Source organism: Podarcis filfolensis (genome assembly GCF_964270895.1).
Source record: "Podarcis filfolensis genome assembly, chromosome: 5".
Classification (NCBI taxonomy): Eukaryota; Metazoa; Chordata; class Lepidosauria; order Squamata; family Lacertidae; genus Podarcis; species Podarcis filfolensis.
This window is the reverse complement of record NC_139608.1, coordinates 79,123,128-79,134,970: the sequence shown is the minus strand read 5'-3', so window position 1 is coordinate 79,134,970 and position 11,843 is coordinate 79,123,128. Positions and strand designations below refer to the sequence as shown.

General features: G+C 42.5%; 1 protein-coding gene and 1 long non-coding RNA gene across 2 annotated transcripts in view; one reads left to right on the top strand and one right to left on the bottom strand.

The window, feature by feature from the left end:
- LOC310763094 overlaps positions 1-11,843 on the bottom strand; it is a 117,671-nt gene that overhangs the window by 99,848 nt on the left and 5,980 nt on the right. The window lies entirely within an intron of this gene.
- Positions 2,196-11,683, top strand: LOC310762954 (pulmonary surfactant-associated protein D-like). Its single transcript, XM_083614843.1, has 5 exons — positions 2,196-2,342; positions 4,533-4,691; positions 5,712-5,819; positions 7,849-7,932; positions 9,971-11,683. The coding sequence occupies exons 1-5, from the start codon at positions 2,216-2,218 to the stop codon at positions 10,345-10,347; spliced, it is 855 nt and encodes a 284-aa protein (XP_083470969.1). The 5' UTR covers positions 2,196-2,215; the 3' UTR covers positions 10,348-11,683.

Below are 11,843 nucleotides of genomic sequence, written 5' to 3'. Positions count from 1 at the left end.
CTTTCCACTGTTCTGCCTCATGGTCTACCACTTGTGCAAATCAGATCCTCATTGGCATTCACACCCAAACATGTAAACTGACCAGCTACGCCATTACTTCCAATAGGATGTACATCAGAATGTGGTAAACAATGCTGCCTTTCTATTCCATTGTGTGATGCACATTTGGGCAAACATTGGAAAGACATACACATATTAAATTCCACAATGGTTCATCATTTCCCCAAGAACTTGCACAACATTCTCTGCATCCAGATAGATTTCACTTTCTGACTCGCTTGCACTATAATTCATGCTGATTATATTTCCGCTGACGAAAAATAAACTGGGTGGAATTGGACATAACAAGGATTTGTGCTAATGGTTCATACTCAGCCAAACGACAATGCCCGGGGTTGGATATTTTGGGTGGTAGTGTACGAAGTTTTGCTTAGTTAATAGAGGATATCATCTTACCTCCCCGCAAACAAATCAGAATGAATGCTCAATATGTAGGTAATTTGGAAATGACCTCAGTTGAGAAAGTATTTTGCAACTATAGGCTGTAATATTAGGGCATCGTTAGTAAGTTATACATGTATGATTGCAAGGCGAAAGCTGTACAGCCTTGACCACAGTAAATCAAACATCTCTCACTGTGTTTCTAGAGGGTGTTTTAAGATAAGCTAACTTGCCCTTCTCCAAAACAAATATTGGCTAGAAATGTAGTTCAAATACTGAACAAAATTTATTCTGCTTTAGCAATCTGGCCAATATGACATCTTTTTTCTTTTTTCTTTTACGATTTATTCACCTGTCCTAAAGTGGCGGCGGTGGTGGTGGTTCCTTCTTAACAAAATAAATTACACTACCTGTGTGCTTTCCGGCAATGTCTACTGTTTTCTTTGCAAAAGAGCATTTTCAGTTGGGGAGCATCATGTGCTATCCCCCTTCACATGGACTGAAATGGTAGAGTCAAGCAAAAGTTGCATCAAGTGATTTTCTTGAAATTTGCTTTCAATTCTTAAACCTCCTTCACTAGGGCTGCCATCAAAACTTTGAGCTGCTTGGTGACCAGTTGTGTCAGATTCTGCTGTCTGAAGTGGAGCAAATATGGATCAAGTAATTTCAACAAAGCCAATGAATTTTCCCCCACCCAAAACCTACCCTCCATACACAAGAGGTGGGTGGAAGATTGCTTGGCAGAAGTGCGAGAGACAACAGCCCTCATCTGGCAGCACGGGGATGTGCCGAGTGGTGGAAAACCTGCCGTGTCAGATGGAAGCCACCAGAGAAGGTTCTAGATCAAGTCCCTGGGATGACCATTAGGTCACTTGTCCACCTCAAGGCAAGAGCAGGGGGCCTCACTTCCTGAGGCACTCTAGCATAAGCCCTCAGAGCAAAATGAAGACCCATGGCAGGGAGCAACATGGATGGTGCTGTGGGTGGGGATGAAAATACATGGCCAAGCTTCAGATGAGTCCTCTGAAGCCCCATTCCTACAGTGCATTTTATAAAGGTGCTTGGGGGGTTCATTGATGTGAAAAAGGCACTCATCACTCTCAGAGGCAATATTTACTGGCACACTACTAAAATAGTTTTTCCTGTGAATGGAACAAAAGAACTATATGAAACAATGGTTGAGGAACAGCAGGTTGTGAACCATGCTGGCTACCAATACAGTGGTACCTCGGGTTATATACGCTTCAGGTTACATACGCTTCAGGTTACAGACTCCACTAACCCAGAAATAGTACCTCGGGTTAAGAACTTTGCTTCAGGATGAGAACAGAAATCGTGCTCCAGCGGTGCGGTGGCAGCAGCAGGAGGCCCCATTAGCTAAAGTGGTGCTTCAGGTTAAGAACAGTTTCAGGTTAAGAACAGACCTCTGGAACAAATTAAGTACTTAACCTGAGGTACCACTGTATGTGATCCAGCCCACCTCCACACTTGCTGCCTTTGTTCAGCTCATCTATGAACTTGTCTCTTTTTCAATACTGAGGTCCGTCCCCCAACCAGTCTACACTAGGCTACACTACACTACTGCAATCATCTTATTGATTTATGGGATGACATGTGAATCGTACGTGGGGTTTTTTTAACAAAACGCCGCTGCAAAATGTATTCTCAAAGGTCAACAACTTGGGAGGGATGACCCAAAACCCACCCTATCTTACATTGTAGAAGCTCCAGACTGTCTGTTGTCTGGAGTGGGTGGGGACTTGAACTTTGCTCCATGGAATTTCAACTGATAAACATAGTGGGTGGGAGAAGAAAAAAGAGAGAATATTCTCACTTGAGAGATAAACACAGAGGACGCTGGGGTGCCACCAATATTGAAACAAGATTTGGACTTGAAGAAGGTAAGTGTGATCCTGAAAACAGGAACCTTTTCTGTGCCTGTACACGAGAGAGAGAGGGAGAGAGAGAGAGAGAGAGAGAGAGAGAGAGAGAGAGAAGCGCATTCTTCATTTTAAAAGAACTCCCATGTAATTTTGCTTCGGCCAGATTCCAGCCACAAAAAGATTGCCAAAGCACATGGAGGAAGTAGATATCTATGCCACATGAAAATACAATCTCTCTCTGTGTGTGCATAGATAAATAGATAAATAAGATATATTTACAAGGGTTTTAGTCTTGATTGTTTAACCTGCTCCGCTGTGAATTGTTTTTAGCAACCTTAATCTGTTTGAAAATTCTAGTGCTACTATACATTTGTTTTCCTTGTTGTTCCACGTCCTTGTCTCCATATGGATGAAAGGCAGGATTTTAAATACTTTACATAAAATATTATTTGCATGTGTACTGGGGCTGCAACATTTACACTGCAACCCTACTCAGAATTCAGCCTCATTCATTTCAATTGGATTTATTCCCAAGTAACTGGTATAGGAGTACAGCCTTAGTTGGTTAATTGGTTAGATTAAAATATTTTTCAAGACCTTTTAAACGTCAAGGATGATTAATACAAGCACTTATAAAAATTGTGACCACTAAACCTATCCTGAGAAAACTCTCACACAGGAGGGATGCCTCTTCTAAAAATAATAATAAATTCATTTGAAGATGGGTTTTCTATGACTTGCCTAGAAGAAATCTTGCAGTGTCCTTCCTGGCAGCTATTGCACCATCTTCCCTCTGTTAACAGAACCTATAACATCTTCTTAATACGGTTTTGAACCAATGCACTCCCTCATCATTTATATATCTTGTTATTTTCATTTTCTAATTTTATTTTCAGAGAAGGTTGAGGTTTTTCTGACCACAATTAGTTTCATAATCCCACCTCAAGATCCCCCAATTGTCATCTTCCCTATGACATTTTAAAGCCAATTTTGTATATAAGCACATTAGGTTTATAAGTACAGGTTCAGTCCACAGCACCTTCAGTTATAGGTATCGGGGCAACCTCTAGGACAGCCCTTCTCAACTTTGGGTCGGTCCCTAGATGTTGCTAGACTACAACTCCCATCATTCCTAGTTGGCATGGCCAGTGGTCAGAGAGGATGGGAGTTACACTTCCAGAACACCTGGCAACCCAGGTTTGAGAAGGGCTGCTTTAGAATCTCACGAAGCAGAGCAAGGGGGTTTCTGTCTTAAACTGTTTCAGACTGCTACAAATCAGAATGTAGGTAGGTGAAACACTATTCACAAATGTGAATGGCTTCCTAAACCAAATAATTTCAGGGAAGGTTTCGGATGACAAGCTGGTTAGGGGGGCTTTAGCCTTTTAGAGGAGCCCGCTATGGTCCCCATCCAAATCAGAGGTTTGCGCTTGCTGTTTGCACTAGAAAAGCTCCTGTTCGCACCAATATAGGCTTTCCTTTCAATACAAATGACAGCTGTGAGAGGATCCAAACTGGTAACGTATTTGGGGGCAAAGGGTTAAAGCCCCAGTTAGGCTCCCCCCCTTAAGATTTGCTGTTATCGTGTATGGTTATATAGTTCAGATGCATTTGTGATGTAAATGTTATTTTGGAATATTACTTATTTCTTATAATAAGTTTTGCTTAATTTCCCCCCCACAATGGATTATAAAACATGTATTTTAGCATAAAATGCAACTACAAATCCATATGTTGAGGTGAAGGAAGTATTTAAAAATGTTTAGTGTGTGTGCGCAGATCTCTTTTTTAGAAAGTCACATCTTAAAGTAGAAATGGGATGGAACAGATTTATGAATGAACACATGCAGAATTGGCCATCCCTAGTTGAAACTTTCCATGTTGTGCATCATGTGTGCAAAACTTACAGGGAGGCTATGCCATGTTGAGCATTCAGTGTACAAAACCTCCTGTTGGTGCTATTGATACACGTTTCCTGAGCCTTTATTCAAATAGGCTCAGTTACTACTCTTTATGTGCATTTGCCAATCGACTCAAATGTACCTGAAATTATATCTTACATATAAGATTTTTTCCATTCAAAACTAACAAAATCATTATTTCACACAACTGTTCTACTGGAATCACTTTAGAACTGTTCTCTGTAAAAACGGCAATAGATCATGCTGAAAAGGCTATACATGCATTCTTCTAAAATCAACTTTCTAGGCATGGGATTCCTTTGGATTTTTGGCATCCTTATCTTGCCAGCGGCATTCTCACAAAGCACAGTCCCCACTGCAGGCAAGGACAACACGTGCCCTTTCATTCTTGGAATGCCTGGGAGCAATGGATTGCCGGGTCCAGCAGGAGAGAAGGGTGATCAAGGTACAGTTACAAAGACTTGTCAGGGATGGGCTTAGTGCAGGCATGTCCAAAGTCTGTTTTAGGGGCCTAAACCTGGTTTAATCTGGCCCCTGTGGCAGTTTATTTCCTGGGGTAAAATCCTAAAAAAAACTCAACAACTTCAATTCTTAAAAAATGACTGTTGTGTAGTAAGGACCTTGGTCAGCAATGGCTGCTCATCGCCTTCTTGGGGGCGACGTTTGTGGCCCCTTGCACTCCAGCCTCTTTACCGCACACACTGACCAGCCGTTGCAGGGAATTCCCTATGCCCTGGGGATGGGGGCAGATACCCATTGAAGACCGTGGCAGCCCAGCCAGCAGCTGCGTCGCCAGGGCAAAAACCTGCTGGCTATCCGGACATTGGCCCCTGCCCTGCCCAACCAGGCAGCACTGCTTTAAAAGGCCCATTGCCTGGTGGAGCTCTGCAGCGCTGTCGGCCATTTTAAATTCCAGATCATTGCCTGCCTGCGTTTGTACTCTCCACACTTCACCTTAGAATGGGAGCAAGAGGGGAGGGACCACAACTGGGAAACATTCTGAGGAGGGAGCGAAGTGACCAGCATTGGGATGCTACCACTGTGTATGTGTCTCCATACTGGACCACTGTCATTTCTGCCGCCCCTGACACTATCCTAATTGTCACTTTTGGGGGATACCCCTCTTGGCTTTGGTTTGGTATCTAGGGGACCAATGGTAGCCCTGATGGGATGGGATACGGCTGCCGATTCTTACAATAAAGCAATCTGAGGTGAGCTTCGTGGCTCAGTGTAAAATAAGCCATTAGCCATTAGTCAGAACTTTTCAAAACAAGTATTTCTGTATTTGATGCCGAAGTATGAGCGCATCACCGCCATAATTGGTCCAGCCACTCAAGGTTTGATCGGGATCTAAATGTTTGTCCAAGCAACGGATGTTCTTATAGAACTTGACCATGGATTCGTATTTCTTACTTCCTGTTATTCCTTGTATTTCTTGCTGTTCATTTAATCCCTTGATTTCTAGGACCCCAAGGAATTCAGGGACCTCCAGGAAAAGCTGGGCCTCAAGGCGATAAAGGAGATCGGGGTCTAGTAGGTGAAAGAGGACCAAAGGGAGACCATGGAGCAAGAGGTAGGAGCCTATTCATAGATTAGCTACCTGCTAATCTGCCATCTTTCTTCTCTGGTGGACAAATCATACTGGGCACTGGGGAGACAACCGCTGAATGCAACCTGCTTTCACGTAAGAGTATTTGCAAAGTACAAGGCATCATCTCAATGGTTTCACTTTCCTTCACCAGGTAGTAGTAAAGTTACAGCCACCTGAAATCAAGATATAATTTCACCTAAAGCAAACAAACATTGCCTTTTCTGTGGCTGTATCTGCACCGTGAGGGAGCACATTTATTCTGACAAATAATTACAGAGAAAGATCTCACCTTCTGATGACATTTCCCTGTGACAACTGATGAGAAAATCCATCACTTCTAAACTAACTGCACATTTATTTTGGTTATATCTCTATTATACCACAAGAGGGCACATTTAAACCAACTAGTAACAAATGACCAAAGAACAAAAACAACACAAAAGGGGAAATGCCACTTCCTGATGACTCTTCAAAAAACCTGACTCTGGAAAACCTGATCTGATAAACTCATAATAGAATTGTAGAGATGGAAGTGACCCCAAGGGTCATCTAGTTCAACCCCCTGCCATGCAGGGATCCTGCCCACAGCAATCCCTGAGTGGGCTCGAACCACCAACCTTCCCAGTAAACAGCCAGATGCACTGACCCATTGTGCCACAGAAAGCATCCGTCACTGAAAGATGATTGTCAGTACAAAGACTTAGGTAGACCAGGGTCATCTGGTTGTTTCAGTTTCAGTTTCAAAAAATTATAAGTGTATACATTTTTGTAAACCTATAAAAGGAGCATTCCTATGGTCAGGGGCTCCAAGACTTGACCACATTGTATTTCCCCAGGTGTCACCAAGAAATGCCCACAATAGGCTTTATGCCAGTCAGTTTGGAATAATGGTTGGCTTTTTTGCTCATTATATAACAATAATGTCAGTAGTTTAAGACTCCCCTCTCTATAGGTACTCAGTTGCTGATGCAGTTCGTCCTACACCTATTAGGAAGTCTGCCTAAATGCCTCCACCTATGTAATTCCTATAACAGCATACTTGGTGGATATAGTACAGGCATAGGCAAACTTGGCCCTCCAGTTGTTTTGGGACTACAATTCCCATCATCCTTGACCACTGGTCCTGTTAGCTGGGGATCATGGGAGTTGTAGTCCCAAAACATCTGGAGGGCTGAGTTTGCCTATGCCTGATATAGTATCATGTTTCCATCATGATCTGCTAAGAGTACTGTTAGAGAAACCACATTGGCAAAATCCTTTACCTGTGCAGCAATCAGGGTGAGAACAATCATATCTCAAACAAGATATGTGGGTCCAAGTTCCTAATAGGTGATGGTGGTGATTTGCAGCATTTGCACAGAGCAGCCGGGACTGCATTTGCATAGTCCTTTTTAAAAACAAACAAACAAACAAACAAACAAACAAACAGGAATCTATTTATTGAGCTGACTTAAGCCTGATAATACTTACCCATTTTGCTTCAATTTTGACCTACTGTATCTCCAATTTGTGTTTTTGGAAAAGTTTACTAAAGAAATAGTATAAAGAGAAGCCAGAATCCTGCTGAGAACAAACTATTTAGTGGAGAAAGGGAAATGGAGGTGGCCTCAATCACCAGCTCTGGGACAGCTGATTGATAGGATTCCAGTTTTGGTTAATGTATGGTTTTTGGAGATGTTAATCAGGTAGGCTTGCATGAAAATGTGAACCAAACAATTTCTTCCCCAGCCCAACTGTGCCCAGCTGAATCTAGGCAAAAATAGTTTCGTTAGACAACTGGGGTCATCGACTTGTTTTTAAACCAGCAGCTTTGTCTTCTGAACTGCATTACTTGCTGTGTTTATTAAAGTACTTTTTCAAAAACTGAGAAGCAGAGGCGGAGAATCCAGAGGTTTTTGACGTTGCACTTGTGGCTTATCACAGAGGTGGTTCCTCTTGTTGTCATGCTTTTCTCAGTATACACTTTACATCACAATATTAAGAATTTTGTCTTTATTGTTACATCATTTAGAACTTCAGCAACTGGAATCTGAAGTGGCCCGTTTGAAAGAACAAGTGGAGGCTCTGAGAAACGCTATGCTCAGGAACCAAAATGGTGAGAAAATGGAGTGGACTGGCGAGAATGTGGATATCAGATATCATTTTCTGTGAAATGCATGAAGTTATCTATCAAGTGTCCTGCAGAGGGACCTACATGTTGATTTTAGTATGATGATGCAGCCTATATCCAGCTGCTCTGGCTCTTGGAGTTAAAGCTCTGAGAGATAATTTAGAAAATCAACAGATTGTAAGCTTTCTCAGGACCGTACCACTTCAAGTGGCAAGGGCAGGGTTGCATGTCTGAAGGTTCCCCAACCAAAAGGGCAAAACAATCTCCTTCTGTATAGATTAGTTTGTTAGGAAGGAAGCTCAGCTGATCCTACTCAGTGCCGGATTTAAGTATAAGCTAAACAAGCTCTAGCTTAGGGCCCCACTCTCTTGGGGGTCCCCCAAAAAATTAAAGGAAAAAAACTGGATGTACATTTCGAAAATGTAAGATAAGCTTCCTAATTGTATTTCAGTTCAACAATTACTTTGATAAAATACATATTTTGTTATATGCGAATGGCTTTAGATACCTATTAGGTCCATAAATTACCATATAGCATATATTCAACACAAAAAAACAGCGACAATTTGTTGTTGACAAAGGACAGCTGGACATACAAAGGGTCCCATTACCTTCAGTAGCTTAGGGCCTCATCAAACCTAAATCCGGCCCCGCTACTGACTGTATCTAAAACAGCCCTGAAGGTGGGTTTGGGCAGTTGAATGCACTGTCTGTCATGCCACAACAAACACACAGCTGCTAACAAATTCTTCACTGTGGTGTTACTTTACCTTATTTCAAAGTTGAACTGCCAACTGAGGGAGGGCCCCTACTGTCTAAAATGGTAACTGTGTTGGCTTTACATCACTAATAAGGTCGTTGGTTCTGATTTGCTAGCTTTGAGTTAAACCTGATTCTGGCTATGGATGTGGGGATTAGACATGGGAAGAACTGCTGAGCTTCATATGACCAAAGCATTAATTGTATGATTTATGACAAACCTGATTCCCATTCATATTTGTACATGCCGTATTTTTCGCTGTATAAGACGCACCAGACCATAAGACGCACCTAGTTTTTGGAGGAGGAAAACAAGAAAAAAAATATTCCGAATCCCAGAGACATGTTCTGTTGCATATGCTGACTATGTGTGTGTGTGTGTATGTGTGTGTGTAAGTGTAAGTAAGTGGAATACATACACACACATATAGCCACGCGAAGCCTCTTCAGGGCAGGGGGAGCCTTCATCCCGCTGCCCTGAAGAGGCTTCGCACGGCTAAGCCAGAAGCTAGAACAGCAAGAGGGATTGCTGCGCAGCAATCCCTCTTGCTGTTCTGGCTTCTGGGATAGCTGCGCAGCCTGCATTCGCTCCATAAGACGCACACACATTTCCCCTTACTTTTTAGGAGGGGGAAAGTGTGTCTTATAGAGTGAAAAATACACTAATTATATAATTAAAGTCACAGCAGGTTTAGCAGCTGTTCTAACAACAGTGGTTTACATTTCCTAAGGGCATTCAAACCAGCAGAGAGATAGTGCACTCTGCTAAGTCCCCACACTAAAGATTACTCAAATATCAATGTGAACTTGTAAGGTTCAAACTGAAAGACACCACCCAAACTTCATCTTAATAAACTAAGCATCAGCATGAATCAACAAAAGTGGTAGAGAGTGCCACCCACTAGCTAGCTAAAATGTAAGCTCAAAATACATTTTCCATCAAGTTCTGTGATTCTTTCAACTTGCAATATGCAAGTTGGTGTGGAAGAAGGATGTGTTTAATCCTTTTCCAGTAAAGGGATCAGACCATACCTTCTCATTGCAGAAGACCACCAGTTCAGTCCCTGCTATATCCTCTTAAAAGGATCAGGTATCATAGAATCTTTTGCTCAACCTAGAGCCCATCCTAGAGCCCATCCTAGATCTTCCGTTTGTACAACCTTCCCAGACTGCCTTGCACAACAAGGAGGAGGAATAACTAATCAAGTACCATTCAACGAAACCAAAACTTAACGCAGCTGCAACTGATTCTCTATTCCTCTAGCTCATTTATTCCCAAATGGCCGAAGTGTTGGTGAGAAGCTATTCAAAACCGATGGCTCCCAAGGCAGCTTTGAGGCAGCCAAAGCGACCTGCTTCCAGGCCGGTGGTCTGCTTGCCTCTCCGAGGTATTCTGCGGAGAACGCAGCCATCCAGCAAATAGTTGCTCGTCACAACAAGGCAGCTTATCTGGGGATGAATGACTTGCAGTCAGAAGGCACGTTTGCCCACCTGGACGGCAATGAAGTCAATTACACCAACTGGGCAAGCGAAGAGCCAAACAATGCTGGCGGGAAGGAGGACTGCATTGAAATATTTCAGGATGGCAAGTGGAATGACAAGTCCTGCACAGAAAGACGGTTAATAGTGTGCGAGTTTTAATCTTGGCTGCCAACTTCTGCCCAGTTGCAAGATATGCAAGATCTCCAATCATATTTGGGAATATCCAGTGCGAAGCCTGTTAGAGAATAGGGACTATCCACTGGCCCCCAGTTCCTGTACAAAGCAAGAAACCATCTCCTCCACTCTGTCTATATTTTGACATAGTCCTCTTTTTACGCAACTCAGGCATCCATTTAAAGAGACACAACCCACACTAGCCTGTTTGCTCATTACAGTACCATCTTGCTCACTCTGAAGCCACACAACCTTAATAGCAAACCCATGCATTCCCACTTGCTCATTCCACCTGCGATTTCCACTTGTTTATTCCAGTATTTATGGAATAATAACCTGATTTATGACATCTGAACACTGGGAGTGACTTAACCTGCAGAATCACTTGGGAAATCTTTCTATCTCTCCTCTATTTTTGGCATTGATTCCCACCATTTCCTGGCCTTTCACCTTCTGAAATCTCAGATACTTCACCAACTTCCCCCCATTATTGTTCCAGTTGTTATGGAACAACATTTTTCTTTTGCATTTCCCCCAGGGATATTTCAAATGTGCACTTATGCAGGTGTATACAATACAGCGTCCTACACGCACAGAGCCGCGCACCTCTGCTTCCTCTCCTTTAATTTTTGTTACTTTAAATATGTGGCACAAATAGCCGCACAGGCAGTAGCAGAAAACCTGGCACTGGGGGAGCTGGTGTCACTGTGTTCACTGTTACAGAAATCCTTCCCCAACACCTTCAAAGGCTACATACCTTTCAACATTACTCCAATGAAAATAGAGAAGTCCTAAGGAGAAGCAGGACATTCTGGGGTCAAATCAGAAACTGGGACAGCTTCTGTAAATCTGGGACTGTCCCTGGAAAATAGGGGCACCTGAGACTGCCAGTTGGCAAAAATGCATCTATACATCCCCACAAATATTGCAAAAACTGTGCTAAGCAGGTACCACCCACTTTGCCTTCTCCGTAATGTTCTCATTTTCTACTTGTATGGATTTTTAAAAAGAAAGGATGGAGGAATTTTTTTTAAATGACCCCATGAAGTGGTAACTATTTTACTACTTCAGATGCAGGGAAAGTTGACTTTTGCCAACTTCGTGCTCAAATTCTACCAAAATTGAAGTAGTGGGTGCAGAATAAAACTTGTGAACTAAGGACTCAGCTAGACTGGTAAAAAAGCGTTTTATATGCTTTGTATATGCGATAACACACTATGACACCAGATGGCGCTGTGGAGTCCCATCTTTCCCAACCGGATTTCCCTGTATGAGTTAACAAAAGAGTGTGCAAGATTAAAATAAAAGATATACAGAAATACCTTTGGTTTGCTTGATTTAGTTCTGAATCTAACTTTCCCTCAAGTGAAATTTGTCTTTTTAGTAGCAGCCAAAGACCGCCTTGCCATATTATGTTGCAACACTGTTGTGTAATGCTGTGCTTTAAAAACGAGGGGGGGAAATATTTGCTTTGACAAATA